Raw genomic sequence first — 23,877 nt, 5'->3', positions numbered from 1 at the left:
ACATCGCTTTTCTGCGCAGTCATGGTCCTCTCGGCGGCGAGATTCTTATGCATCAAATCGCAGGTCTCGCTTTTGGATACACGCAGCTTTTGTTGGAAGTGCGGTCCTGCACGGAGACTCGCGCCAAGAGATGTGTTACTAGTCTTCTGTCATAACCGTCGTGCCAGATGAAGCTGGGTCATGTGGGCGGATGGGAATCTACAAGCTCCTTCTAGATAAAAGTGTTCATTGTATCGCGCCGAAGCACTCGACACATGTCTTCAAACCAAAAATAGATCACGTCTAGTATCAAAGCTCTATATCTAGCTAGATCGCGCCACCGTCATGCCAGAGTCACCCCTCCATACACATTCTACATCTTACTGTCCCCGCCCAAAAACCCATTCACAACCGCTGTCATAAGCTGATTCGCAATCGCCGTCTTCGGCGGCAACCTCAACCCGCCCTCCTTATACTCCGGCCCCGCCTCATCCCCCAACCCGCTCGTACCCACCCTCAGCGCCTCCCGAACCTCCTCGACCGAGAACCACCGCGCGTCCTCCAGCTCAGCATCATGGCCCAAATGGATCGTCTCCCCCTCCGGAATCGCCTGTCCGATCGCGCCGATCATCAGGTTCGCCGGGTACGGCCAGGGCTGCGTGGAGTGGATTACCACGCGCCCGAGGAAGATTCCAGATTCTTCCCAGACTTCGCGCCGCACGGCTTCTTCGACGGACTCGGCGGGCTCGAGGAAGCCGGCGAGGGTGCTGTACCAGTAGGGCGGCCAGCGCTTTTGGCGCCCGAGCAGGATGCGCTGCCCGTCGGGGGACACGACGGCCATGATGACGGTGGGGTCGGTGCGTGGGAAGGAGAGGTTGGAGATGCCCGTGCGGGTTGCGCAGGGCGGGCGCTCGGTGGAGTCGGCGGGGGTGATGGCGTTGGTGGAGCCGATGGCGCCTTTGAGGGAGCCCATGTCTTTGGGAGGGCAGGCGCGCTTGAAGCCGCCGTTTACGGAGAGGGTCGGGTTGCCGCATTGCGCGCAGAAGGGGTTGCGGGCGTTCCAGTCGAGGAGGTGGCGCGCTTCGGCGTAGATGGCGGCTGAGGAAGAGGGGGTGAGTGGGTGTGGGTTGGGGGAGGGGGAGGGGGAAGGGGCGTTTAGGTACCTTCTTCGGCGGGGAGCGTCATGTGCATGCGGGCTTCCCCGAAATGATAGCCGCGTTCTTGGAGATTCTTTGCAAGCTCCTCCGCCGCAGAGTGTATCGCACCTTTCGGGGTGGCGTCTATAGCGAAGTAGGGCGCGCCCTTGTAGTGGTCCTTGTATAGAAGGCCATTCTTGTTCCGCTCGTCGAGTCCCAAGAAGATGAGCTGCGGAGTGAACTTCGACGAGTTGTACGTGTTGATCATCTCGTCCTCGGCCTGCATGTACGGGTCTTCGCCGGTAAGCGGCACGACGTCTTTGTATGACACATATGCCAGTTCGGTGGGAGACTTGAACAAGGGCTGCAGGTTGTTGAAGACGAGGAAGGAAGTGCTGGGGTGCTTGAATGCGGTCGAGAGGAACGTGTGGTCTGCGCGGAGGAATGATACGCGGTTCAATGGTGATCCTGCTGAGAATTAGATCCTGGGATAGCATTGCACAGTAATGCCAAAGCACCTGAGAAGTAATTGGCAATCTCCTTGCCAAACTTTCGGCTCAACATCGAGTCTAAGTCTGCGTGCGCGGGTTCTGGAAGTTCAGGAGCCGGGAGAGGCATGCTGGCGAAGTATTGTGTAGAATCCGGATACAATTCTCAGAACCACTCTGAGAGAGGTTCTGGGGCCTACGTTGGTATATGTACAGGCAGCTGAATGAGGGCGGCGCGTAGTAACGCCCCTCCCCCATAGAGGGTCCGGGTATTAGCAAGCCGGGAGTGCTGCGGTCACCATCGCAAATCCACCCCTCGCACATGTCATCCCGAACTACCGAGATCCTATCGATAACCTTATTTCCGTCGGCGAGTGGCCCGATCTTCCATTGCAGAAAGACAATAAATCAATCACACCCCTTAGCTACTCAACTCAACCACCATGAGCAAATTCTATGTACGCACCAAATCGCCCTTCCTCCTGTCCCAATTGCTAACAAACACCCAGCTTAACGACACCCCCAGCTCCACGTCCTCCACGTCCTCCCTCGACCTCCCCTATCCCGCCCCACTCCCACGATCCGACTTCCTCTCCCCCGATTTCTTGCCCTCACTCTATCTCTCTACCCTACGCAACCGGCACCAAACCCTCGAAGACCTGCGTGCCGAGCTGCGCTCCCGCTCGCAGCTGCTCAGCCGCGAGCTACTCGACCTCGTCAATGCGCATTATAGCGATTTTTTGTCGCTTGGCAGCAGCCTTACGGGCGGAGATGAGAAGGTCGAGGAAGTGAGGGTAGGCTTGTTGGGGTTTAGAAAGGAGGTTGAGGGCCTGAGACGGCGGGTGGAGGAGAGGAGAGGGGAGGTTGAGGGGTTGGTCAGGGAGAGGGTCGGGGTGAGGAGGGAGGTGACTGTTGGACGGGCGTTGTTGGATGTTAATACTAGGCTTGAGGAGTTGGAGGAAGGGCTGATGGTTGAGTCGGCTGGGAAGACAGACAAAGTCCAAGACGGTCAGGATGCGGCGGACGTGAGTGACAGCGAGGAGCTGAGTGACGAGGATGAGGAGGATGAAGGCGGCGGTGCGGCTTTCATGTCGCTGTCGAAGCTGCAGCGGCAATTGCAACAGTACATGGTCGTACGGCAGTTGACAGATCACGTTGGACTGGACCATCCGTTCCTAGTTGCGCAAAAGCCAAGGATGACGAGAGTGCGGAGTGCAATCTTACTGGATCTCAGCGCCGCGTTAAAACAGGCATACGCAGCAGGAGACGCAGGGCAAAGGCGCGTGATGAACATTATGGCCTTGTATCGAGACATGGATGAGGCGAGAGAGGCGATTGGCATTCTCAAAGGACTCAACAAGCGACGGTGAGGCGGGACGCCTGTTAGGGTTATTCCATGAGGCCGCATATGGGACCCTTCTACATCTACGAACATTCTAAAGAACGCATCGATGATCCATATCCACACAGATATTGGGCATCAGAGTCAAAGCATCCGACAAAATCGCTTGAACGCCGTCGCCGAGCGAAGCGGATGAAAATCGACACTCTAGCAACCTCGAAAATTACGCCATAGCAGTAACCGTTGCTCTCGGACCGCCATTACTCCACACCTTAGAGAAAGTATTGGTCGAACCTGGGACTACGTACACACCGTCAACGGGACCCATCATAGCACTGGGCTCGGGCGGGGCTGTTGTTTCCATCCACTCCACGCGGATTGGCTTGTCTTTGCTGAGCTTCTGTCCGTCGAACCCTGCATTGAAGCAATACATTAGTTGAGAAAGGAGAGGGAACGATTAGTGAAGTCTACGTACAGAGCTCGAACTGGATGTCGGCAGGCCCGATGATGACGCGGATTTCGTAGTCGACTTTGAAATGGTGCTTCCCGAAGTTCCAGAAGTGCTTGTTCTTCTCTTTAAATTTCCTCTCGTCCGCGGCGGAAAGATCGGACTCGATTTCGCAGAGGATCTGGGCGTTGTCGTTCATCTGGTACGGCAAGAATTGCCGGTCGATGTGTGACACCACGATGTTTGTGGGGAATGCGCGGCGTGGATCTCCAGGGGTGATTCTGCGGCTGAAAGAATGGACAATTGGCTTGTCCACAGATACTGGTTCGCCCTGTTCTCGTCAGCAACGTTCAGATAGAGTAATCAAAGGTCCAAATGTACCTTTTTGATGAACCAAGCTACAGCCTTAGTGATATACAGTTTCCCATTCTCAGAATCCCTCTCCGTCTTCTTGCCTATATGATCAGGATTCTTCTTGTTGTACTTTATTCTGCAGATCGTGCCATAGGACGCTCGGGAGCACCGCCAGCCGAGTACCGCTTTGCCAGACTTGAGCTTGCGTACTCGATCGGCAACCATGCCCTTGCATACAGCGAGCTGTGGGTCTGGCGCGATGCGGACTTGCATTGCCCCGGCATGCTGGACACCTTGCTGACCCCCATAGCGAGCCCTCAGACGCTGTTGTACGTAGGCAGAGTTACCTAGTCCGCCGGATAGGACGAGATGTGCCTGAACCTGCTTAGTATTGCCGTATGCCATAGACAGAAGGACAGTGGGGTAGAGCGTACCACATGCTCATTGGGATACTTCTGTTGAAGACTCTGTAGCTGTGCATCTATCAGGCGAAACATCTTATGCACTTGCTTATCGAAGTTCTGCTGCAAGTCTTCCCTGGCGAATGTCATCTCGCCGTTTTGTATGCCGGCATCTCGGTTGCTGTAAGCTGGACTAAGCCGTGGTATCGCAACAGAAAAGAGTGGCGTGTCGGACGGACTGCCGTGTTCGCATTTTACGTTCTGGAATTCTTTGCTCTTCATCATCTCCCACGCAGTCTCATCTAAATTAATACCCAGGCTTGCAACGCGGTCTGCCTGCTGGAGGCGGGCAAGAACTAGCTTCTCAAAGGCGTAGTCTATGGCGGCTGATCCAATTGTCTCGCCAAAGACCACATCGAGCTGCTGGAGGGAGAGGGTGTCGCTCTGAGTGTCCGTCACCCGAAGGACAGAGAGATCTGTAGTGCCTCCACCTGCATCGCAGACCAGCAAGATGTCGCGCTCCCGAAAAATCCCGGATGCTTCAGTTGAGGTATGTACGGCTGCGGCTTCAGCTTCCGTAAGTCCAATCCGCAGTACATGATTAGGATACCTCCCAAAGCCAGCTCGCTGAGCAATGGATCGGAAGTTCTCTACAGTCGGATGTGGTGTCCACGTCGTAGGCACGCTGAAGAGGAACTCAATCCTTGCATTTTGCCAGTTGGTGCCCGACAGTTCAGCGCTCAATTTGAACTCGATGTGTTGATACAGTGCCCTCAAATAGTCCTCATACCATTTCTGCACCTCAGTCATCGATCGAGGCGCATCCTCGGGGTCGTCCACTTGCTTTTGTCGCAACCGTCCAGGGTCAAGGTACGTTTTGAACCATTCTTTATACTCTCTGTCGTTTGAGGTTTGCTCCGTTACGGTTTCGGAGAGGAAACCCCATGACGAGGGCTGTTGAGAATTATGAGGGTATACTAAGACGGTAGGGACTTTGTTCTCGTTCGCCTGACCTCTGCCGGGCCATTTCTGTATCCATCGCACTGTTTCAGACCCAATTGAGAGATTTGCGTATGAGACGCCAGTACCTGGATGATGTGAGTATCGCTGTTACTGGAGCACGTGATTGGCTAGAAATCGACCGCGAAGGATTGACCAAACCAAACAACGCCCACTTACAGGTCATGCCAAAGTCCACCCCGATTACCATGTGAGGTCGTTCGGAATCCATCCTATTAACAACTCGTAGGGCAATGGCCTCGAGAGCAGTTTCGAATATGGATGCCAAAAGCTCAGTGGTTCTGATCACTGCCAACTGGCGGGTTGCTACCTGACAAACATCCGGCGAGAGCACCGTTCAAGAAATGCGCGAGGCCGTGTAAAGCTGCGCGGTCAAATTGGAACATTTCAAACCCCTGAGTTCGATAGCCCCTCAGCCCATCGAACCGCTTGAGCCTCCCCCAGCCGTGTGATCGTCCTATTTTCAGCCAGCTGGTTCTATCAAGGCTTGTTTGATGCATGCTGCTGGCGGCCAGCCCGGACATGGACCCATGTTGGAGTCTCAGCCTTGCAACGAAGGCTGCCAAAAGCAGTCTATTGGCGAGGCCGTCTCACACGGCCCGCGGCGCGGTTGCTGTTGTTGCTCGTATCATCCCACTCCGCGGATGCACATGGAATAGCGTGAAGCACAGCTGGATCCTGGAGGCGTTTGCTCCAGCCCAACATGATGCCAGCACGGTGGTCCGCAATCGGTCTGTGCACAGCCTGGATGCCTTCTGCAGGCAGGCCTGCCCATCAGCTGGACAAAGCATCCGGTTAGAGGACAAGCCATCCGTGCAGCGCCAAGAAAGACTCATTATCAGAGGTCTTCTCCCGAGGGTTGGAGCTGACACGACAGCAGCTTTCCGTCGTTATCATTCATAGACTTGTTGTGGTCAACCATAAAATCTCTTTCAGGGTCTAACTCTGCCCTTCAAAGTCGTAGGTTTTTCGGCTTTGCGTGCCATACAGACGCAATATTGGAGTAATCGGCTCCGGCTTCGATGGCGACAATTCTCATAACTTCAAATGCAGCGGATATCCCACAAGCAGCTACCAGGCAACCCGAAGCTGGCAACTCAGCGCTTTCCTCGACTCCTACCCCGCCAGCTGTAGTAGCGCCCACGGCAACAATTGCGAACTCGCAGTCAAACACAGTCAATCCCGCTACTTCCAGCACTGCTCAGCCGTCCGCCTCGAATGGGCCAAACAACAATACAAGTGGCGACGACGGTCTTTCTGCAGGTGCCGCTGCAGGGGTGGGCATAGGTTGCGTGATAGTAGGCGCTCTACTGGGAGCTCTCGCCTTGTGGTTCTTCGTAATGCGCAAGTCAAAGACTCGACGTACCCGTCGCGACCACGAGGCCGGCAGGCTCGGTGGATTCTCATCGGACCCCTCGCAGAAGGAGTTCAAATACCCATCCGCCACAACCACAGCCGTCAGCGCGCCTCCGGCCGCATCCTATGTCGATAAGAATCTTCCCCAACCACTCGAAGACGATGCTATCTCTGGAGAGATGTCCAGGCTGCGCAGCTCGATCAAGAACCACGTCCAGAGCTACTACCATAGCTCTCCTGTCAACCTGGGCGTCATCAACGGAGCTGCCCTTGGATCACTGGGGAACGAGCTGCCGGTGCCCCCTGCCAGCCTTGAAGCTCTTATCGCGAGTCCCAACACACGGCAAACTATACTTCGGTTCTGCATCGCCTGGGTCATTATCTCGAGAATGGGACTGGAGAGCGACTTCGAGACCACTTTCTTGCCCCCAGAGGTAGCAAGCTGCATTCAATCTATGCGCGCAATGAAAGACAACCCCACAGGTAAGCACGCCAGCACATCGGAGCCGAAGCCAAAGCTAGAGGTTGACTTTTTGGCAGCTCGCATAGCACACCTTAGCAAATGGCGACAGATCACAGCGGCACTCATGCAGCCAACCTACGGCCAAGGCGTCATGTCTGGAGACGACCACCGCATCCACAATATCAGCGATGCTATGGAACTCCTGGAGGCTGTTCTTCGTCCGTTCGCGACCGATCAACCTGATAGCGAGCAGCGACGCCGTAATCTCGAAGAGATTCTGAAGCGTGCTGCCAAATTTGCATACGTGCTATTCTCGCAGCCGAGCTTCTGGCAATTCGAGTGGAACGACTCGCGGATGGAGCGGGACAGCCTGGTCGTTTTTCCAGCCCTGTTGCAAACGGCCGACGAGGCTGGACAGCCCCTGAGCAGGCCAAGGGTCTTTGGCGAGATGGAGGTGGTCCGCAAGATTGTTGCTTAATTGGTAGTGCACTTAGGGCTCGGGTAGCACGCTTGCATTTCAGCTGCGTCTGTGCATGAGCAATAGTACGATTGTTCTGCTAGGAGGGCTGAAGATGCATCCACATGCAGTCGTGATTAGCTCTTATGCCAAGCCCGGTCCAAAATAACTCCGCATGGGGCGGCCCTGGGCAGCGGGCCTAGCCGCACAGATGCTCAGCCTTGCATGCTGCCTTCTGCAGGGCTATCCATGCACCCGTCAAACCACACATCTACGGAGTACATGGCGTTCCAATAGTTCCTTTAGAGCCATGGGTATCATAAGAGCTTGACTGACTCGAGTTTCTTCACCGGTTGCTGTCATTGCTAGCTCTGCTCATGATGAAGGGGTGTGTTGTTGGACGGCTGAAGTGGGCAAGGCGGAGGTGTGGTGCTCTTGGGTAGCCACTGTGCAGCAGACCAAACTTGGTCTACGGGGCCATGCAGCCAGGATTAGCAATGCTCCTTCAAAGGGTGGCCCGGTATGCGGGATAATCAAACGCCCGGTTGCTTACAGGTGGAGCCCTGTGCAGGCCCCTGTGTCTTTCATTCGTTCGAGACTCCTCTATCCCTCCGCAGGGACCATCGATGTGGCTTCATGCATTCCTTCGGTGTTTCCAGTGGACAAGGCTGAGTGACCTATCCTATTCAGGGCACCGACAGAGCCCCCGTGCGGGAGAAAGGTGCATGCTCCTTAGCATCAGGAAAATCTCACAGCCTTCAGCCTCACCCTTCCCTTTAGCCTCGGTCCCTTCCTCTTTAGGTGTGTGGTTGGGATAGTCTTTATCCATACAGAGCGCGAAGCAGTCTGAAGCCTCATTCCATGTGAACACGATCCATGTAGTACGAACGCATCGATCACAACACCCTCAAAATGAGTACCGCCGGCGTATTCGCTGCCGTCAACAGCGCCATCAAGCTCGCAGACTTCATCCTCGACCTCCGCGAAGTCCCTGAGGAGCTCCGCGTCTTCTCCTCCCTCATCACCCGTGTGAACTCAGATCTAAACGAAGCATTCCGTCTGCGCCGAAATCCCGCGATAGACGCCCGCCTCATAGCAACATCCTCGCAAAAGCAATGGGTCGACAGCTCCATCAACGATGTCCAGAAAGCGCTCCATGACATCGGCGTCTACGTGGAGAACGGCCGCCTCGATGAAGAGCATGGTAAGAGCGTGGGTATGAAGACCCGCTTCGAGTGGGTCGTGAAAACCCACAACAAGATCAAGACGCGCGAGTTGGCGCTCGCAACTTGTCAGCGGAGTCTCTTGGTCGCGATACAGATGATGCAGACGCTCGAGATGACGAGTCTCATGAATCCAATGACTTCAATGACTCCAATGACTTGTTCGGCGACTGAACTGCCGAAGCCACCTCCGTCTTATGAGGCCAGTGTGGGAAGAGCGTGGAGGGACGAGGAAGATGAGAAGCCGTTGAGGCCGAGGCCGAGACGGAAACCTGCGTCGGATACTACCAAGGACGAAATCTTGAGAGAGGTACACGAGGTGGAGAGCAATACGCTGAGTATGAGAGACCGATGATAGTAAGGCTCGGAAATGGCTAACGATCTTCAGTCCCTGTGCAGTCAGCGCCGGCACACCTGCAGAGCACCAACACCCCCTGGTGGTATGCCCCTTCAGATGTCGGTCAAACAGGTAAATCTTAGTAGTAATTCTGCATCAATAATTACTGAATAAACTCTAGACCTTGTATTCTCACCACCTTTACCGCCGCAGGGTACCAGGGTGTCGCAACGGCAGATGTCCGCAGACAGTGTTCTACTGAGTAAGACTGACTCCCTACTACAACTGTTCTCGTGGCTAATGTTGCAGCGCCCGCAATATCATGGTCCATGTCGCCGCAACCGACAGGTACAACCGAATGGCGAGCACCATCCCCATCCCCCAGTTTCACCGCCAGCATATCCTCGCCTTCAGAGCTCGACTTAGATTGGAAACCCTCAGCTGCAGTAGAGCTGCCCGCCGATGACGTCAAAGTCAGCACACGACGGCCTGTGCCACCAGCTTTCAGAACCTTCAATCGGTATTCTGCCGAACGCAACCGCAGCGTCGCTTCCTTCAGCTCCACCTCCGAAACCGTGGTTGATTTCGATGAGAAGTATCCGGTTGAATCTGACGAAAAGTATCTGGTTGTCTCGAGCACGGAGGGTTCGCTGCACAGATCTGCAACTTCAGAGCGGCAGAGAAGGGCCAGGAGGAGGCTTGCGGCTTACGACGATTGATCCTGCGAGCGGGATACTCAGATGAAGCAATCGGACATGTGGATCAATACGCCAGACCCCAGATTCAAGGAAGGAGCGCCTACCAGTGATTTGGGTACCAGCCAAGTCAAGGAGGTGGATCTCACTGAAGTCAACTGTCTGTTTCAAGAAGCTCGAGAACGGAACAGTGGCGAGCCGACGTTGTTCATCCATCTGGGCCTTGTTTCGTGTAGACTAATCCGCCAGATGACAGCGTCACTGGAAACGGACTGACTCGTCGCTAAGCCCCTGTTATGCTCGAGGGCCCGTCCGAGGTTTTAGTCCAAGAAAAGTACAACGGTCCGAGAATCCGAGAGCGAAACGCACATAGCTCAAGAGCCACTAAGCGGGAATCGTGAATGGAATTAAGATATAAAGAAGCACAACTGGCGCTGGGAACAGAGGGCTCGCTGTGGCCGAAACGTGTCAAGCTCCCACTCACACTCCGTGCAAGGCGTCAGATCGCTCTACCGACATGTTGCAGCTGCGCATTTAGCCAGCACGGTGCCCTTAGGAGACGAACAAAGTGCGGCCAACTCCGCCTGAGAAAGCGGCACAAGGGCAGGACGCAGGAGCGGGATCTTCAAGACGGCAGATAATATGACATAGCTGACGGAGAACGTGTATATAGAGTCCTATCTCGAGAAGACATCATGAGCATGATTTGCGAGTCTCCGAGTCGGTCCCCGGTGTTCAAGGCACAGCTTCGAGCTTTGAGCTCGTGTAGAGTAGAGGCAGACATGCCTAACCTCTCAAGCTTGACGCTTATAGGAATTGATTGATATTTGGCGCCACACCGGCCCAAGAGCCGCTTGTATAAACCTACACCCAGATCCCTGTTCTGTACAAACCGATAAACTACAAACCTTACACGGAACTCACAGTGTTGACAAGTCCTTAGTCGGGACCGAGTCCGGTCCTTTAAAGTCACCGTTAAGACTGAAGCCCGGCGCGTTCGTCGAACTCAGCACCTGCTCGTAATGTCAGCCTTTGTTGAACACATGGATCCCTCTAGGTAACGATCGTGACTCACCACCTCATGCACATCCTTCGCAATCCGATCACTCAACTGCGCAATATCCTTCCTCACCTCCCCCACAAACGCCTTAATATTCCTCTGCATCTCCTCCGGGCTAAACCCCAGCTGCCCGATCGCCATCCTCACCACCCCCATGCGCTCCCTATACTCCGCGCCACCCACCATATCCCTCACCGTTGTCGCGACATCCTTCACCACCGTCCCCATCTTCGCCGACGGCATCAGCCCCTTCGGTCCCAATATCCTTCCTAGGCCAGCCTTGTTGAGTTTCTGCAGCGAATCAACATGGCAGATGCAACGGTCGAACTCGACTTTCCCCTCCTTGACGGCTTCGAAGACGTTGTCTTCACCTACGAGACTGGCACCGGCTTTGCGCGCGGCGTCTGCGGCCGCGGAGTCGGGGGGGCAGATGACGCAGATGCGGAGGTCGGTCTTGACGGGGTGGGGGAGTCGTAGGCGGTTGCGGACGACCGGGCCGTTCTTGAGCGTGCGGAGTTTAATGTGCATTTCATACTTTGCGGAGGTGGGGGGGCGGCCGACCTCGAAGGCGCGGATGTAGCTGATGCGTATTAGAACAGGTCCGTGGAGCTGCTTTTCTGGGTTCGGATGGGTGGTGAAGACTGGGGGTTGCTGTGCTTGATGGTAGTGGAGAGACGAACCGCATGGCGTCGCACAGCGAGAATTGTTCCGCATTGCTCAGATCAGGCTCTTTAAACGTCGACCGCGTTTTCTTCTTCTTCTGCGTCTTGGGAGTATCTTTTCGCTTGTATTTGGCGGCATTGTCGCTCGCATGGCGCAGTTGCTGGCATGGTAGGCAGACGAAGGGAGATATCTGAGATCTTCGTCGAGCCAATGGCGAGATGGACAGTCGACTCGTTCGAGCTACGAAGCTCTTCGTGGAGGCCATGGCGGGCTGGGAATCTCGAATGTCAATGGTCGAGCCACTGCAGGTTGAGCTCTCGGGGGTCTGCGGGAAATGCCGCAGTCTGCGATGCTTGGCGCACAGCTATCCGCCGAGCCTCACAATGCAATTCAGCAACCAGGGAGCAAGGGAAGGCCAAATGAAGGTTGCCGCACCTCACACGTGATTTGGGTCGAGGTGCGGCAACCTTCATTTTGGCCTTCTCTCGGAGGTTAAGGTAGGTTGGTGCTGAGGTATTTGCAGTTAGGTATTATATCATCGGTATTGTGTTCAGCGCATGTATAGCAGGCTATCTCCAATCTCTTCTTACGCCCTGTCTTCCGCTGCGGTCAAAACCAAGAAGTAAACAGAAACGCCGAAAGCAGGACTGAAACCGGCATCCACATGAATGCGGTGGTATTTCCCTTGGATCGGAGATCCTCCCTGAACTCCTGGCTCGCAGATGCTATCCCTTCGCAGGCCGTGGCACCCATTGGGACACTGTCGCGTTCCTCCGCGCAGAAACCCTCAAATCCTAGCGCCTAGCTGATCTCCCACGAAAGACAAGTCAAAAGATGATACAAACAGCCCCCCAACTTTAACACCTCCCACATCTCCTTCCCCTCTCTCACAAATACGCCATCCAAAGCGGATCCGTCTGACTCAACTTCCCCGGATTCGTCGCATCCGCAACCCTATCCACAACCGTCTGATTCGCCGGCAAATTCCCCTGCGTCGGCGTATCCGCCAGACTCCTCGCCATCTTAACAATCTTTTCGCTGTTCATCTGCACGCTCTCCCTCAGCGCGCCATCCAGCGCGTTACTCTTATGCTGGCTCGTGTACCAGAAGCTCATCTCATCCCTGACAAAGATGGACAACTGCATCTCGAGCTCCCCCTCCGGCTCCGTAAGACACCTCGCAATCGCCTGCATGGCCGGCGCGAAGATTCCCTCCGTCGCGAGCGGGCCCATCAGCGTCTGCAGATTCGGCGTCAGGCGGAAAGGCACCTGTTCCTGGTTATGAAACAGGGGCTTCGTGGAGGCCATGGTGGGGTAGACCTCTGAGCCCCACACCCGCCCGGTCCTGCGCGAGATGAACATCTTGGAGGGCGTGCGGGCGCCGACGAACATGATGAAAGTCATGAAGGAGAGCGCGGCGAGCTCGTAGCTGAAGGCGCGGCGGAAGAGCCAGAAGTCATCGAAGGTTGGGTAGGTGGCGCGGAAGAAGTCGAGCACAACGGTCTGGGGGACCCACTTCTCTTGGATCGCGTGGAAGGTCTCGAGGCGGATTGCGCAGGCTTGTTCGTAGTTTCTCTGGTCATCTTCGTTAGCAAACTTTGGTGGAGACAAGCGGTAGGTTATATATACTGGCTGGAGCGCCCGCAGCTTCTCGATTGTGAAGAGCACGGGTTCGTCTTTGTCGACGCCGGTGCGTCGGCAGTGATCCTCGAATATTCCTTGCAGAGTCGTGTATGAGGGATCGTCCTGAACCATGCGGAACAGTGGAGATAGTGGGATCATCAGCGGTAGATGGAACTGCAGGTTACGGCGACGGCTCTCCTTCCTCTTCGCTAGCACGCTGTTGAAGATTCGGAACAGTTGCTGAATGCGCTCTTCTCGTCGGGGGTTCTTCGGGACTGGATGCTGTATCGCAAAGATGTGGGTGCTTCCGTCGTGGCCTCTGATGCGGAGACGGCGGGTAGTAGTCCCTGGACCTCGATCAAATTCGACATCAGGCACGAATCGCTCGATTCGGACGAAATCTTGGTTCTTGTCACGATGGTGCAGGTACTGTCCCGGAACCTCGACGTCGTCGAACTTACTGAACCTGAAGTCCGTCAAGTGGGAGTTCGTGGTCTCGAGGTGCTGTTGCTTTTTCCTATGATCAAGCCTCTCTTCAAGACGAGCGCGCCATCTACGAAGTTTGGTGATATACTCCACCATCATCGGCTTGGCTGCAATGAAGTCGGCCTTGAACGCTTCACGGAAAGGAACAGGCACCTGTGAGTCAGAGAATCGAACAAGGTGGGCTTGCGTGGGCGGTGGTAGCCTGGCGTCGGTGCCGTACGCCGCGGGCGACCGCGAAGTCGCATTCACTGCATCCCCAAACAAGAGGACGATCAGTCGGTACGTATCTTCATCGGGGCTACGTGCCGATTGCTTCTGGATCTGGTCGACCATTGTCTCCATCGACAGCGCCAGAAGCGGGAACGCAGTTTTGAGAGCAGCGTTGAGCTCCTCGAAATACTCCCAGGGTTTCTTGGGCACAGGAGGCTCCCCGCTGTCGCCGTTTGCAGCTGGCTGCCCGTTCGGCTCCACTTTCGGTGTAGTGCTCGGATTGCCTGCAGAGTCTTGCGTACCATTCTGCTGGCCTTCGCTATGCGCAGTCGTCGGTCGTTGCGGGGTACCATTCGCCGTCTGAGGCCTCGAGTCGGGTGAGCCTTGTTTCGCCACTGGAGAGCCGTCCGGTTGCCCTTGCTTGGCACGTGCCGCCTTGTCTCTCGCGTCCTTCTGATCTGCTTGCCTCTTGATCGCCATCTGGTCTTCGCGGCTGGTTCGAAGTTGGAAGTAAAGGGCTTGCGGATACGCTTTTGCAAGCTTGGATAAGATGTGGCGAGCAATCGGTGCTTCCGGGCGTGAGAGACTCAGCAGCAGTTGCGGGATGTACGTGATCCAGTACCATATCGGTGTATCTCCCTTGAACTGGTCGAAGGTCTTGGCCAGTAATCGGTCGGCGTTGTCAAGGCTCAGCAGCCATAAGATCCGCCCAAGCAGCTTCCGCGACTTGGCGTTCTTGTACTGACTAGCAGCTTCAAGGTAGCAGCTGATTGCCGATGCCGCTTTCTCCAGGTTGGTAGGGTCTTCCTTGAACAGTCCGTCGTTATAGCGTCCCCATTCAGCCCAAGCTTTGGCAACCTTGATGTCTATATACAATGCGCTGCCGAAAGCATCATTTGCCTCCTCCTTCTGGCCAAGCTTGGCAAGGAACATGCCCTTGAGCGTGTAAAACTCCGCCTTCTGCTGCTGACCAAAGTAGTTGAGGTTCGTGTTATTGATGACATCCAGGCCATTGTTGAGCTCGTTCGGATTCTGATAGTGGCATTTCGCTTGCTCGCGGAGTTTCAAGAAAGCCTCCTGGATCTCGATGTTGGGCAAAGTATAGATGCGGCTGAGCTGGCTGATGCAGACATCGGGGAGCTTGTGCTTTCGAGCGACGTGCGCGAATCGATTGATGATCCAAGCTGTCTCGTGGTATCCTCGGTAGGCATAGGAGTTGCCTGCTGCGTTGCCCTGCTGCGGCTGAATGAGATGCAGATACTTGGCATTGATCAGATGGAAGATGTGCTGCCTCCACGTAACCAGCTCCTGCCAAGCATTAATGTCATCCCAGAAGTTTGGCAGGCGATCGCGCCACGTGCTCAGCAGGAGCTTGAGCTCCTGTGACCTTGTGTCCAGGTTGGTTTGGTTGGTTTGTGCTAGACTGGTGCAGATGGCGCTTGCGTCATGCAGCTCGATAAGCTGCTGAAAGTTCTGTAACAGCGGGATGTGAGCGTTCGTGATGCGCTTGGGCAGCTGATGCCACTTTCGAATCGACAACTGAACAGCCTCGTCGACGATGCGGTTAAAGTCTAGAGGAGTCTCGGTGCCACTATGCACTTTGAGGAGTGCCATGAAAGACTGGAAGAATGCGCGGCGGGGTGTCGGAGCGTCCGCGACAGCCTTGATGATTTGGTCCAGCTGCTCGCGCTGCTCAGCATTGCTCCACGCGTCGAAGTTGCGCCAGGTAGACTCGAGATAAAGGTCGTTGAAGTTCTCGTGCTTGGCGAAGTCGCTGAGAATCTCCCATTGCTGCAGTTTCTGCGCACACACAACCCAGTGATCCTCCCAAAGCATATACTCGCCTTGCGAGAACGGCAACGCTCCGGTGCGCGCTTTGATCTGAGCCTGCTCGTACGCCTTCTGGGCTTGATCCCACATGCCGTTCTGCTCGTACGATAGAGCTGCGTTCGTCTCGATGTATTGGCAGCGCCTGCGCCAGGTCCCATAGAAGAGGTCGTCTTCTTGCAAGCTTGAGTATATCTCCAATAGAGCGTCGAGATTGCTTTCTCTGACCTGAGGAGTGTCCATGATCGGGCTGATAGCGGACTGCTCTAAATAATGAGCCGCTGTGTACCAGGCATTGAACGTCCGGGCCAGGTACTTCAAGACATGAGGAGGGAACTTGAAGCGGGGTTTCGTGCGCACAGCAGCCTCGATGATAGTTTGGACGCAGTTCGGCCTTCTGTCGATCTGGCGGATATGGTAGTCCCGGGTGAGCATGGAGACCATTCCCTTTTCCAAGTCCACCTGATCGTCTCGCGACAGGGCAGACCAGCACAGCGGGAAGAACGCAATCCAGATGTCGTGTGCCAGATCAGCGCTAGTATGCTGCAGGTAGGTCAGGGGCTCAAGAATGTCCCTCGTCCTGACTTCGCTCAGTTGTTTGCAGAACGCTTTGTGCGCAGACACCAATGACTCGTATTTGTCGTCAATCATTAGATCGCCAATACGGGGATCTTTGGCGTAAGGGCTAAAAAGCAAGGACGCTGGTAGGACCTTGAAATCTTCGTGATGTAGCTGCGCAGTAGTGTTCATGTCGAGGGTGCCGAACATGAGCTGAATGACCTGGCTCAGCCAGAAGTTCTCATGGAGCTGGTCCCAGTTCTGCGACGTCATAACATAGTTGAGACGGCTAGCCGCGGACTTGCTCAAGCTCTTGTCGAAGATGGACATAAAGCGGTTGCGCATATCAACATCTTGCGCGCGTGTGCCGATTAAGAAAGCGTGCTCCATGCGAACCGTCAATTCGGTTCTTGTGATCCTCTGATCCTCGTAGATCCGGATGATCAGGTCAAGGAATCTGTTCAGGTGTGTGGTGTCCGCTCGACTCTCAAAGACAAGCATCTTGCCAAGCACGGCTGTCTTCTCTTTCAGCGTGGGCACTGGCTCAGTTGACTTGAAAACCCAATACTCTATCAGATCCAAAACCTTGGTGCAAATGCCATTGTGGTGGGATCGTTCTACGAGTTGAGCTAAAACACTCAGAAACGGTCGGCGCTGGTCGTTCAGTTGGCTGATGCGAGCAGCAAGCATATCGCACAGCTTTAGAATCAAGCCGGTTTGGATTTCGTGCTCGTAGGGATCCGGCGAACCTTCCGGTCTCTGCGTAGGAGGCATACCCGGTTGCGTCGGTATGCCGCTGTAGAAGAGAAGATGATCCTTTGTCAACTTGGACTGCAGGACTTTCATCACCGGCTGGATGTGTTGGTCCAGCTCCGCATGTCTACGTTCACAGAGTGACCCCAGGAGATTGATTGCCGAAACATAGTTTCCATTTGACAGCCCTTCCGCGACAACAGTATTGGCGAACGTAACAAAGTCCGAGGGCGTCGATTCTTCAGTGGACGCCTCCTCCTCCGGTGGGCTTTCCGGCAAAGAGTCCACTATCCGCTTGACGAGTGGCTGCAGCGTAACATTCCCAGTCTCATCGGTCTCCACGCTGTGCAGGCAGTCCTGCACCTCCGGGTTCTCGTTGCGAAGCGGCTTTTCCAAGAGGTGCTGTAGCTTGCCAACACGCACCAGGATCCAGTCGTTGGGCCGGACATTGAGAATGACCTTGACCACCTGGAGAGTATTGATAAGCCTAGTCATAGCAACTTCCTGCTTCTCATCCGCTTTCGGCTCGGCGGTAAGAACTTGCTCGGTCCTTTGCAGCAGCGGGTCAACGTCGAGATCACTCCAGTAGGGTCCCGAGAGTAGGTCATGCAGCAGCTGAAGTGTCTTTCTACATGCTTCAGTGGACTGCCCCGGTTGTACTGGCTGCCCTAGGGTTGTCTCTTTGAGTTTTAGTGAGGCTGTCGGGTAACGCTCAGGAAGGGTAATGATGAACTTGACTAGGTAGCTTATGAGGGCCAGCCGCATAGGTCCAGGGGCCACAAATGCTCGTGGAGTGGTGGTAGGAGCTGGCGCACCAACCGTGCCGTCAGCCCGGCGCTTTGCCGCCTGAGGCGAAACGGACATGCGCTCGGCAGATGTGGCCTCTAGGTACGTCCGGTGTTCCCACTGCCATATCAGGCTGATGAGATTGATAGCGGTCTTCTTGCCGTCGATAGATTGACTCGGAGGCGCGGCAATCTTGCTGAGGGACGGTATGATGATCTGGGCAAAAGGTTCTCGAGCTTCGTAGAACAGATCCGGATGGCGTACAATGAAGTTGAAGATGCTTGTCAGCTGCTGCAGGTTTGAGCTCTCCTCAGTGAGGATCTTTCTCGGTATCTGTGCCCAGATCGGGAGCTTCGCATCGGCGCCACCGATCCGCTTCTGCAAGACCGGTGCAAGCAGCTCGAGGGCCTGCATTACCAAAGCCCTACACTCGCCCTGGTGCGCCTTCAAAAGCTGTTGGTATACTGGCCTCGCGATCTTTGGAGGGGTCTCGTAGTGGGCCATGAAGTACGCAAGCGACACATAGGCGGCGTGCTTGTTGATGACGTCTTCGAGCTTGATGAAATTCCAGCCTGTCTTGATAATATCCTTCCGCTTGTCCTGGATCAGATTGTGGTGATACTTCATGAGCAGCGTGGTCAGCTGCAGAAGTTCCATCCTTGAGTGATCTACGCCCAGCTGGTCGGCTCCTTCTGATATGTCGCTGATAGACTGGGGTAGCCAGAGCTTATCTGTGATGACCTGAATCAAGCTCCGGTCCACGAGCTTGGTACCCTTTGCATTCTCGATGACTTGATCCCAGTTACGCATAACGTCCATAGCCAGAATTGGATTGACGATGTAATGAAACACGAAGGTTTTCGTTCTCTGCGAAGGACTGCGTGCAGTGTAGAGGTCCAGGCACCGAACAACCAGCGTCCGCTGATAGTCGACAGATGCATTCGAAATCATGTGGTTGTAAATGAAATCGAAAAGAGCAGGGCACGTCTTCAACTCTTCCGCTGTAACAGCTTCCACGACCTCGAAGAAGAAATCGAGGTCCTGCGGTGCTTGCTCGAAGTAACAAGCGAACACTTCTGTGGCCTGATCCCCAGCTTGTTCCGCGGCTAGGCGCAGACTTGACTCGAGTGTATTCTGCCGTAGCTTCGTCTCAAGGGCCTTGCTTGCGTTGAAGAGAGCTACTCGTACGTTCTCATTAGACACCAGCCACGCTTTATGCGCATCATGCTTGGAAACGGAGTGGGCAGCGTGGACGGCATTGATCACAGCGGGCCATCGCTCGTCCTCGTCTTCGGTTGCGAACGCGTCAAGGAAGCCTTGTGCATCCTTTGTGAAGGCCTCTCGAAGGCGGGTGCTCGCCGGGTTAGCTAGGAGCTGTGCGAAGAAGCGACCAGTGTTAATATCCTTAAGCTGAGGAGCGAAATACTCCCAAGCTTTGTCGGGGTACTGGTTGAGGAACTTGATGAGCGGTTCTCGGAAAGGACTATAGTGTGTTCTTCGAAGTGCCGTCTCCAACTCCATCACCCTTGTAACCAACGGTTTCATGAACGACACAGCAGCTGCCGGGAGTAGGTGGAAGATGTTGAAGATAGCCGTGATCACTCTCATCTGCTTGTTCTGCTCCACCAATGTGAATGACACCTTTTGCAGAATTGCTGGATCTGCAAGCTGTTTCATGTGTTCCAGTAACCTGGCGCCGATTTCGACCTTGAAGTAATTTGTAAGGAGCTTAAGGAGGCGAGCGAGACCGTCTAGTCCCTCAACCCTGAGTTTCCTCGGATCCTGTAGGTCAACTAGGATCGGGCGAAGACCCTGCTGAAGAATGTCCTTGGGAAGCTTGCTCTGCGCGCTGAGTATGCCACGCAGGCCGTCATGTGCAGCCTCTATGACCTCGAGCGATTTCGAATAGAGAGCTTTGAAGAACACCTGAATGATCCGGTGCCAGGTATTGATGCCGCCAGGAGCGCTAACAAAATCGGGAAAACTCTGGGCCGTTGACAGCAGCCTGATGCAGGCAATACGGAGATTAATGATACCTTCAGCGTTGCGCTGTTCTAGTGGCTTCGGGATCAGTCCTTCGTCTTCCGCATCCGCAAGAGCAAGTGCCTCCATCACCAGGCGGGTAAGTTGCTCGTTGAACTCAACTATGTTGTGTCGGATTTTGAGGCAGTAAGTAATCGCGTCGATGTAGCCAATCTGCGCCGCGAACGGCAGAGCACGCAAAGGCTTGTTGAAGATTGGACCAAGAAGTCGCTCTTTGACAGGGGAGATCAGCTCATGAACCTCGATACCAGTTTCTTGAGAGATGATGTCGAAGGCCTTCTGTGCGGCAATTCGGACGTGCCTGTTCATGTGGGATAACTCAGCTGCAAGAAAGGCACATAGCTGGAACAGCTTGCTCTTATCGTTATGGAGGTCATCCCGGGAAGCCGACTTATTGCACCGCCGCAGTAGTGTTTCCAGAATGTCCTGAGCATGCTGTCGTGTCCTCGCTGTAAGGTTCTGAGGCGTGTCCTTGATGACATACATTAGCGATCGGGCGAGGACAAGCTGCTTTTCGATTAACCACGCGTCGCTAAAGTTCAGCTTGCTAATCATGACTTCGATGCCCAAGGTGCCGCCAGACTTCATGAACCACTCTTCCACATAGCAGTTATGGGTAAAGGCTTTGTAGAGATGCTCAAAAAGAGGTAGGTTCTCCACATTGTCCGCTGAGCCAAGAATAAGAGCCGCGACCTTGTGGATAGATATGATGACTTCCTCTGCAGCCTCCCTTATGGCGACTTCGTCGGAAGACAGAGAATCCGCAATAGCATGTGTGACGACCCTGTAGTCAACAAAGAGGGGCCCCTCGCCCGATTTAATGTTGAAAGGAGGCGGTTTCAGGGTATGTCGCAGCTCGGTTAGAGCGCGGCCAATCTCCAAGAGAACAAAATGGCGGCAGATGTCACTCATGAAGCTAGACGCTTCAGCTTTGAGCTCCGGAATCGACATCCCCAATACGAGCGCCTTCAAGAGCTTCTTCAGCGTCTCTTCTTGCGAATCTTTCTTGGGAATGGACGATGCGCGATCTTGCACAACGAAGATATCCACAGCTGCGTCTACCTTCTTGTCTATCAAATCTTGCGCTTGGAGACGGACTAATTGGGCAAAGTCGTCCGGCAAACTATCGAAGCCAACGAGCAGCTTCGTGTGCGCAGTGATTAAATTCAAAGCTTGGTGCTTATGAAATATGTCGTTCTTCTTCGCAGGCGGCTTAGAGATTTCTGAGAGCTTTGAGATAGCGACATCGATACCGATGTGCGCAGGGAATGCACGATCTTTCGAAGAACCAAGGAGTCGCAGGTCCACACTAGGGTCATCATCTGTGTATGGCTTGAAGTTGAGCTCAGGTGGTCCGTCCAGAAATTTGCGATTTCTGCCTCCGAGCTTGCCGAGAATACGCATGGTCGTGTGGGAGTGGAAGTGGCTGTATGGGCTTGGCTTCAGGTGCTCCCACAAAGCGGCCATCAGCTCATCGATGACAGGCGCCATGATCGGATCCAGATAGTCGGCAGTCAGATTGTCCACACAAAGTTCCAATGTGCGCAGTCCCTGTCCCACGAGATCAGATCCCGCTCGGAGCGCGACTACGAGCGGTCTCATCAAGTAGCTCAGATGAGGAAGTAGGTTGCTCAGACGGGCCGGAACGGTAAGGATCAATTCGACGAACAGATCTCGGTCTAATGGTTTGCGGGCCGACAAAAGCAGGTTGTTGAGAACTTCTAGCAGCATCTCAAGCAGGGGCAGGATCTCTTTGTACAAATGCTCGAACCGTCCGCCACCGATGCTCCTGAAGAGTGACCTCAACAACAGGAAGTAGTTTGAGGGTTCTTCTGCTGTTGTGGCAAGTTGGATGGACTGTGTCACAATCTTCGTAACGTGTGGCAACAGCACCTGCTCGTTTTGTGTGGAGAAGAGAGTGACAGCCATGAACGAGAGTTTGAACAGACGAAGTAGGATCGATGACTTCTTTTCATCCGCCGATCCTACCTCGTCCATCTTCCCCATGAGGAACTGCAGAAGCATTCCTGCGAAGCTCGGCGACGTCGCCTCACTAGCAAGAAGGAACTGCGGAACGTGCAGCAGCGCCGGGTGGTCGAACATCATCTCATATAGGTTCGGTATTTGCGACTGGAAGACCTCGTGGAAGGTTGCCGGATCAATGTGATGGAACACGGTAGCAAACGTTTCGAGCAGGTCCTTCTCCTCCTTGCCGCTCGACATCATGTGCTGATTCGCAAGAAGCTCGCTTTGTGACAATTGCTGGGTTTCAGCCAGTGGCTTGTCGAGGCCGTAATATCGAAAAACCTGCGCGCCTTCTCGAAACAACGTGATGAGGACTTCCACCTCTTCAGCATTGTATCCAAACGAGACCTCGTGCCAGTTTGGCGGCGCAACAGCAGCATCGATTTCCTCTTTGATATGCGGAGGATTACAATCCCTGAGTCGGTAAAACAGATTTTTGAGGCCGTGAAGCAGATTCCTGAACAAAAACTTGTTATCCGCAATCGGATCCGAATTCCGCTCGCGCGGGTTCTGTGTCTTGATTGGAGTAGCGCTAAATATGTCTATCTCGTCCCAGTCAGGGGGATTGTCTTTGTCCGCCAAGAAGTTCTCTGGCGTAGCTTCGATGGAGGGCTGCGAATAAGTTGCAGACAGCTTGACCGCGTTGTGGAACTGTCGGTTCATTGACGCAAATTTCTCGCCGATGGCGTTGAGGATCATGACGAGAAAATAGCGAGCATCTTGCTTCGGTTCCAGCGCGGCAATACACTCAGCCATGTTCATCAGTAGCTTAGCGCTCATGGTTTGGAAGCTTGTGCCGGGATAGTTATCGTGCAAATTTCTAGTGTAGACCTCGATGGTCTTACGTATCTGCTCCTTCGAGAGCTGATCTCGTAGATGATGGATCAAATCCGCAAGCATACTGTACGCCAGGGGCCTCATCGACTCATACACTGTAAGCCCGTCCCCTATCAACGTTCTCTCGTCCAAGAGCTCATCGATCTTAGGGAGGAAGATCTTGCGAAAGTTGAAGTTGATGATATGGCGAATTGCGACAAGCAGCTCCTTCCGAGCACCAGACTTCTCTCTCGGACAATCCTTGAGCAGCCGTACCACTATGCCTGGCATGCTGGGCAGAAAATCGTTTAGCTGCTGCGAATAGACTCGCAAGAGATAAGCCAGGAAGCTCATCGTTTTGACTTGAGCTGTGATGAACTCTCCAAAGGCTGCGCGATTCTTGATTTCTTTCGCGACACCCGTGAACACCTTGCCTTGCGCCGCTGCTTCCTCGTGCGCTTTCTGCTGTGGCTTGGCTTGCAGCATGAGGACCTGCTTAATCAAGGGTACAAATTTCTTAACATTCTCAGGTACGGCGCGCCGGTAGGCTTGGAAGATTGACACCACGATGATCGGACACTCCGCGAGGACCTTGAAGGACTGCATCCCCTTGAGTAGCATCCTGGCCTGCCCCTCACTGCCAGCGTCGGACACTGAGGCTACCGGAGAGCCCGGCCGTGGTGACTGCGAGTACTGAGCGCCGCTGGGTGTGGAGGGCACTGCCTGCGATGCATGCTGCTGCGTGGGATTATCGAAGGTATCTTTGACTGCCTGCTCCATCATCTCGAACATCTCCTGGATCAGGCTGAGGAAAGGCTGAACCCGGTCCGCCAGAGCTTTGGTGTGGTGTCGCTGAAAGTCCATGATAGTCTTCATGCAGAGTACCGCATTGTCCTCGTTCTCAGTCTTGACCAGCTCCATAAGCTTATCCACAATCTGCGCGGCGTAAGGCTCCGACGGCTCGGGTGGGGTCATAGGTAAGCGGTGCAGTATTTCGAGGACGCAGTTGCGAAGTCGCTGTTCGGGGGAGGTACTGAGGAAGACTGGCGGGCCATCGAGCAGCTTCAGGAAGATGGGTACGAACTTCTCGAGGAAGACGCCGTACGTTGCTGGCTGACACCACAACTCGATGTTATCGCGGAGCTCGATCGCGAAGCTGCACTTTGTCTTGAAGTCTGTATTCCGACAAGTTAGCAACATGCTCGATGCCTCACGTTCAGACCCCATCAGCGGTGTCCAGTCTTGCGCTTACCGACACTGGGGTCATCCAGCTTCGCGACGTATACGTCCATGTTCCTGTCCGCTGCCATCTTGATGGCTAGATCTATT

The 23,877-nt window shown here is 54.5% G+C and overlaps 7 protein-coding genes across 7 annotated transcripts; 3 read left to right on the top strand and 4 right to left on the bottom strand.

The window, feature by feature from the left end:
* Positions 1 to 352: 352 nt before the first annotated feature.
* On the bottom strand, positions 353 to 1,733 carry W97_02175 (uncharacterized protein; the record flags this gene model as incomplete). Its single annotated transcript, XM_007780076.1, has 3 exons — positions 353 to 1,077; positions 1,143 to 1,586; positions 1,634 to 1,733. The coding sequence occupies 3 exons, from the start codon at positions 1,731 to 1,733 to the stop codon at positions 353 to 355; spliced, it is 1,269 nt and encodes a 422-aa protein (XP_007778266.1).
* Positions 1,734 to 2,046: 313 nt separating this feature from the next.
* On the top strand, positions 2,047 to 2,973 carry W97_02174 (uncharacterized protein; the record flags this gene model as incomplete). The annotated part of the gene is made up of 2 exons (XM_007780075.1): positions 2,047 to 2,061; positions 2,113 to 2,973. The coding sequence occupies 2 exons, from the start codon at positions 2,047 to 2,049 to the stop codon at positions 2,971 to 2,973; spliced, it is 876 nt and encodes a 291-aa protein (XP_007778265.1).
* A 244-nt stretch (positions 2,974 to 3,217) lies between these two features.
* On the bottom strand, positions 3,218 to 5,358 carry W97_02173 (uncharacterized protein; the record flags this gene model as incomplete). Its single annotated transcript, XM_007780074.1, has 6 exons — positions 3,218 to 3,245; positions 3,314 to 3,359; positions 3,421 to 3,724; positions 3,775 to 4,122; positions 4,182 to 5,236; positions 5,328 to 5,358. 6 exons carry the CDS (start codon positions 5,356 to 5,358, stop codon positions 3,218 to 3,220), a joined length of 1,812 nt encoding a protein of 603 aa, XP_007778264.1.
* An 832-nt stretch (positions 5,359 to 6,190) lies between these two features.
* Positions 6,191 to 7,465, top strand: W97_02172 (uncharacterized protein; the record flags this gene model as incomplete). Its single annotated transcript, XM_007780073.1, has 2 exons — positions 6,191 to 7,007; positions 7,065 to 7,465. 2 exons carry the CDS (start codon positions 6,191 to 6,193, stop codon positions 7,463 to 7,465), a joined length of 1,218 nt encoding a protein of 405 aa, XP_007778263.1.
* An 891-nt stretch (positions 7,466 to 8,356) lies between these two features.
* On the top strand, positions 8,357 to 9,723 carry W97_02171 (uncharacterized protein; the record flags this gene model as incomplete). Its single annotated transcript, XM_007780072.1, has 4 exons — positions 8,357 to 9,005; positions 9,056 to 9,136; positions 9,186 to 9,266; positions 9,314 to 9,723. The coding sequence occupies 4 exons, from the start codon at positions 8,357 to 8,359 to the stop codon at positions 9,721 to 9,723; spliced, it is 1,221 nt and encodes a 406-aa protein (XP_007778262.1).
* An 896-nt stretch (positions 9,724 to 10,619) lies between these two features.
* Positions 10,620 to 11,687, bottom strand: W97_02170 (uncharacterized protein; the record flags this gene model as incomplete). Its single annotated transcript, XM_007780071.1, has 3 exons — positions 10,620 to 10,712; positions 10,775 to 11,339; positions 11,440 to 11,687. The coding sequence occupies 3 exons, from the start codon at positions 11,685 to 11,687 to the stop codon at positions 10,620 to 10,622; spliced, it is 906 nt and encodes a 301-aa protein (XP_007778261.1).
* A 622-nt stretch (positions 11,688 to 12,309) lies between these two features.
* Positions 12,310 to 23,775, bottom strand: W97_02169 (uncharacterized protein; the record flags this gene model as incomplete). The annotated part of the gene is made up of 2 exons (XM_007780070.1): positions 12,310 to 14,046; positions 14,137 to 23,775. The coding sequence occupies 2 exons, from the start codon at positions 23,773 to 23,775 to the stop codon at positions 12,310 to 12,312; spliced, it is 11,376 nt and encodes a 3,791-aa protein (XP_007778260.1).
* Positions 23,776 to 23,877: the final 102 nt, after the last annotated feature.

The sequence above is a fragment of the Coniosporium apollinis genome (genome assembly GCF_000281105.1).
Source record: "Coniosporium apollinis CBS 100218 chromosome Unknown supercont1.8, whole genome shotgun sequence".
Taxonomy (NCBI): domain Eukaryota; kingdom Fungi; phylum Ascomycota; class Dothideomycetes; genus Coniosporium; species Coniosporium apollinis.
This window is presented reverse-complemented; position numbering and strand designations above follow the sequence as displayed.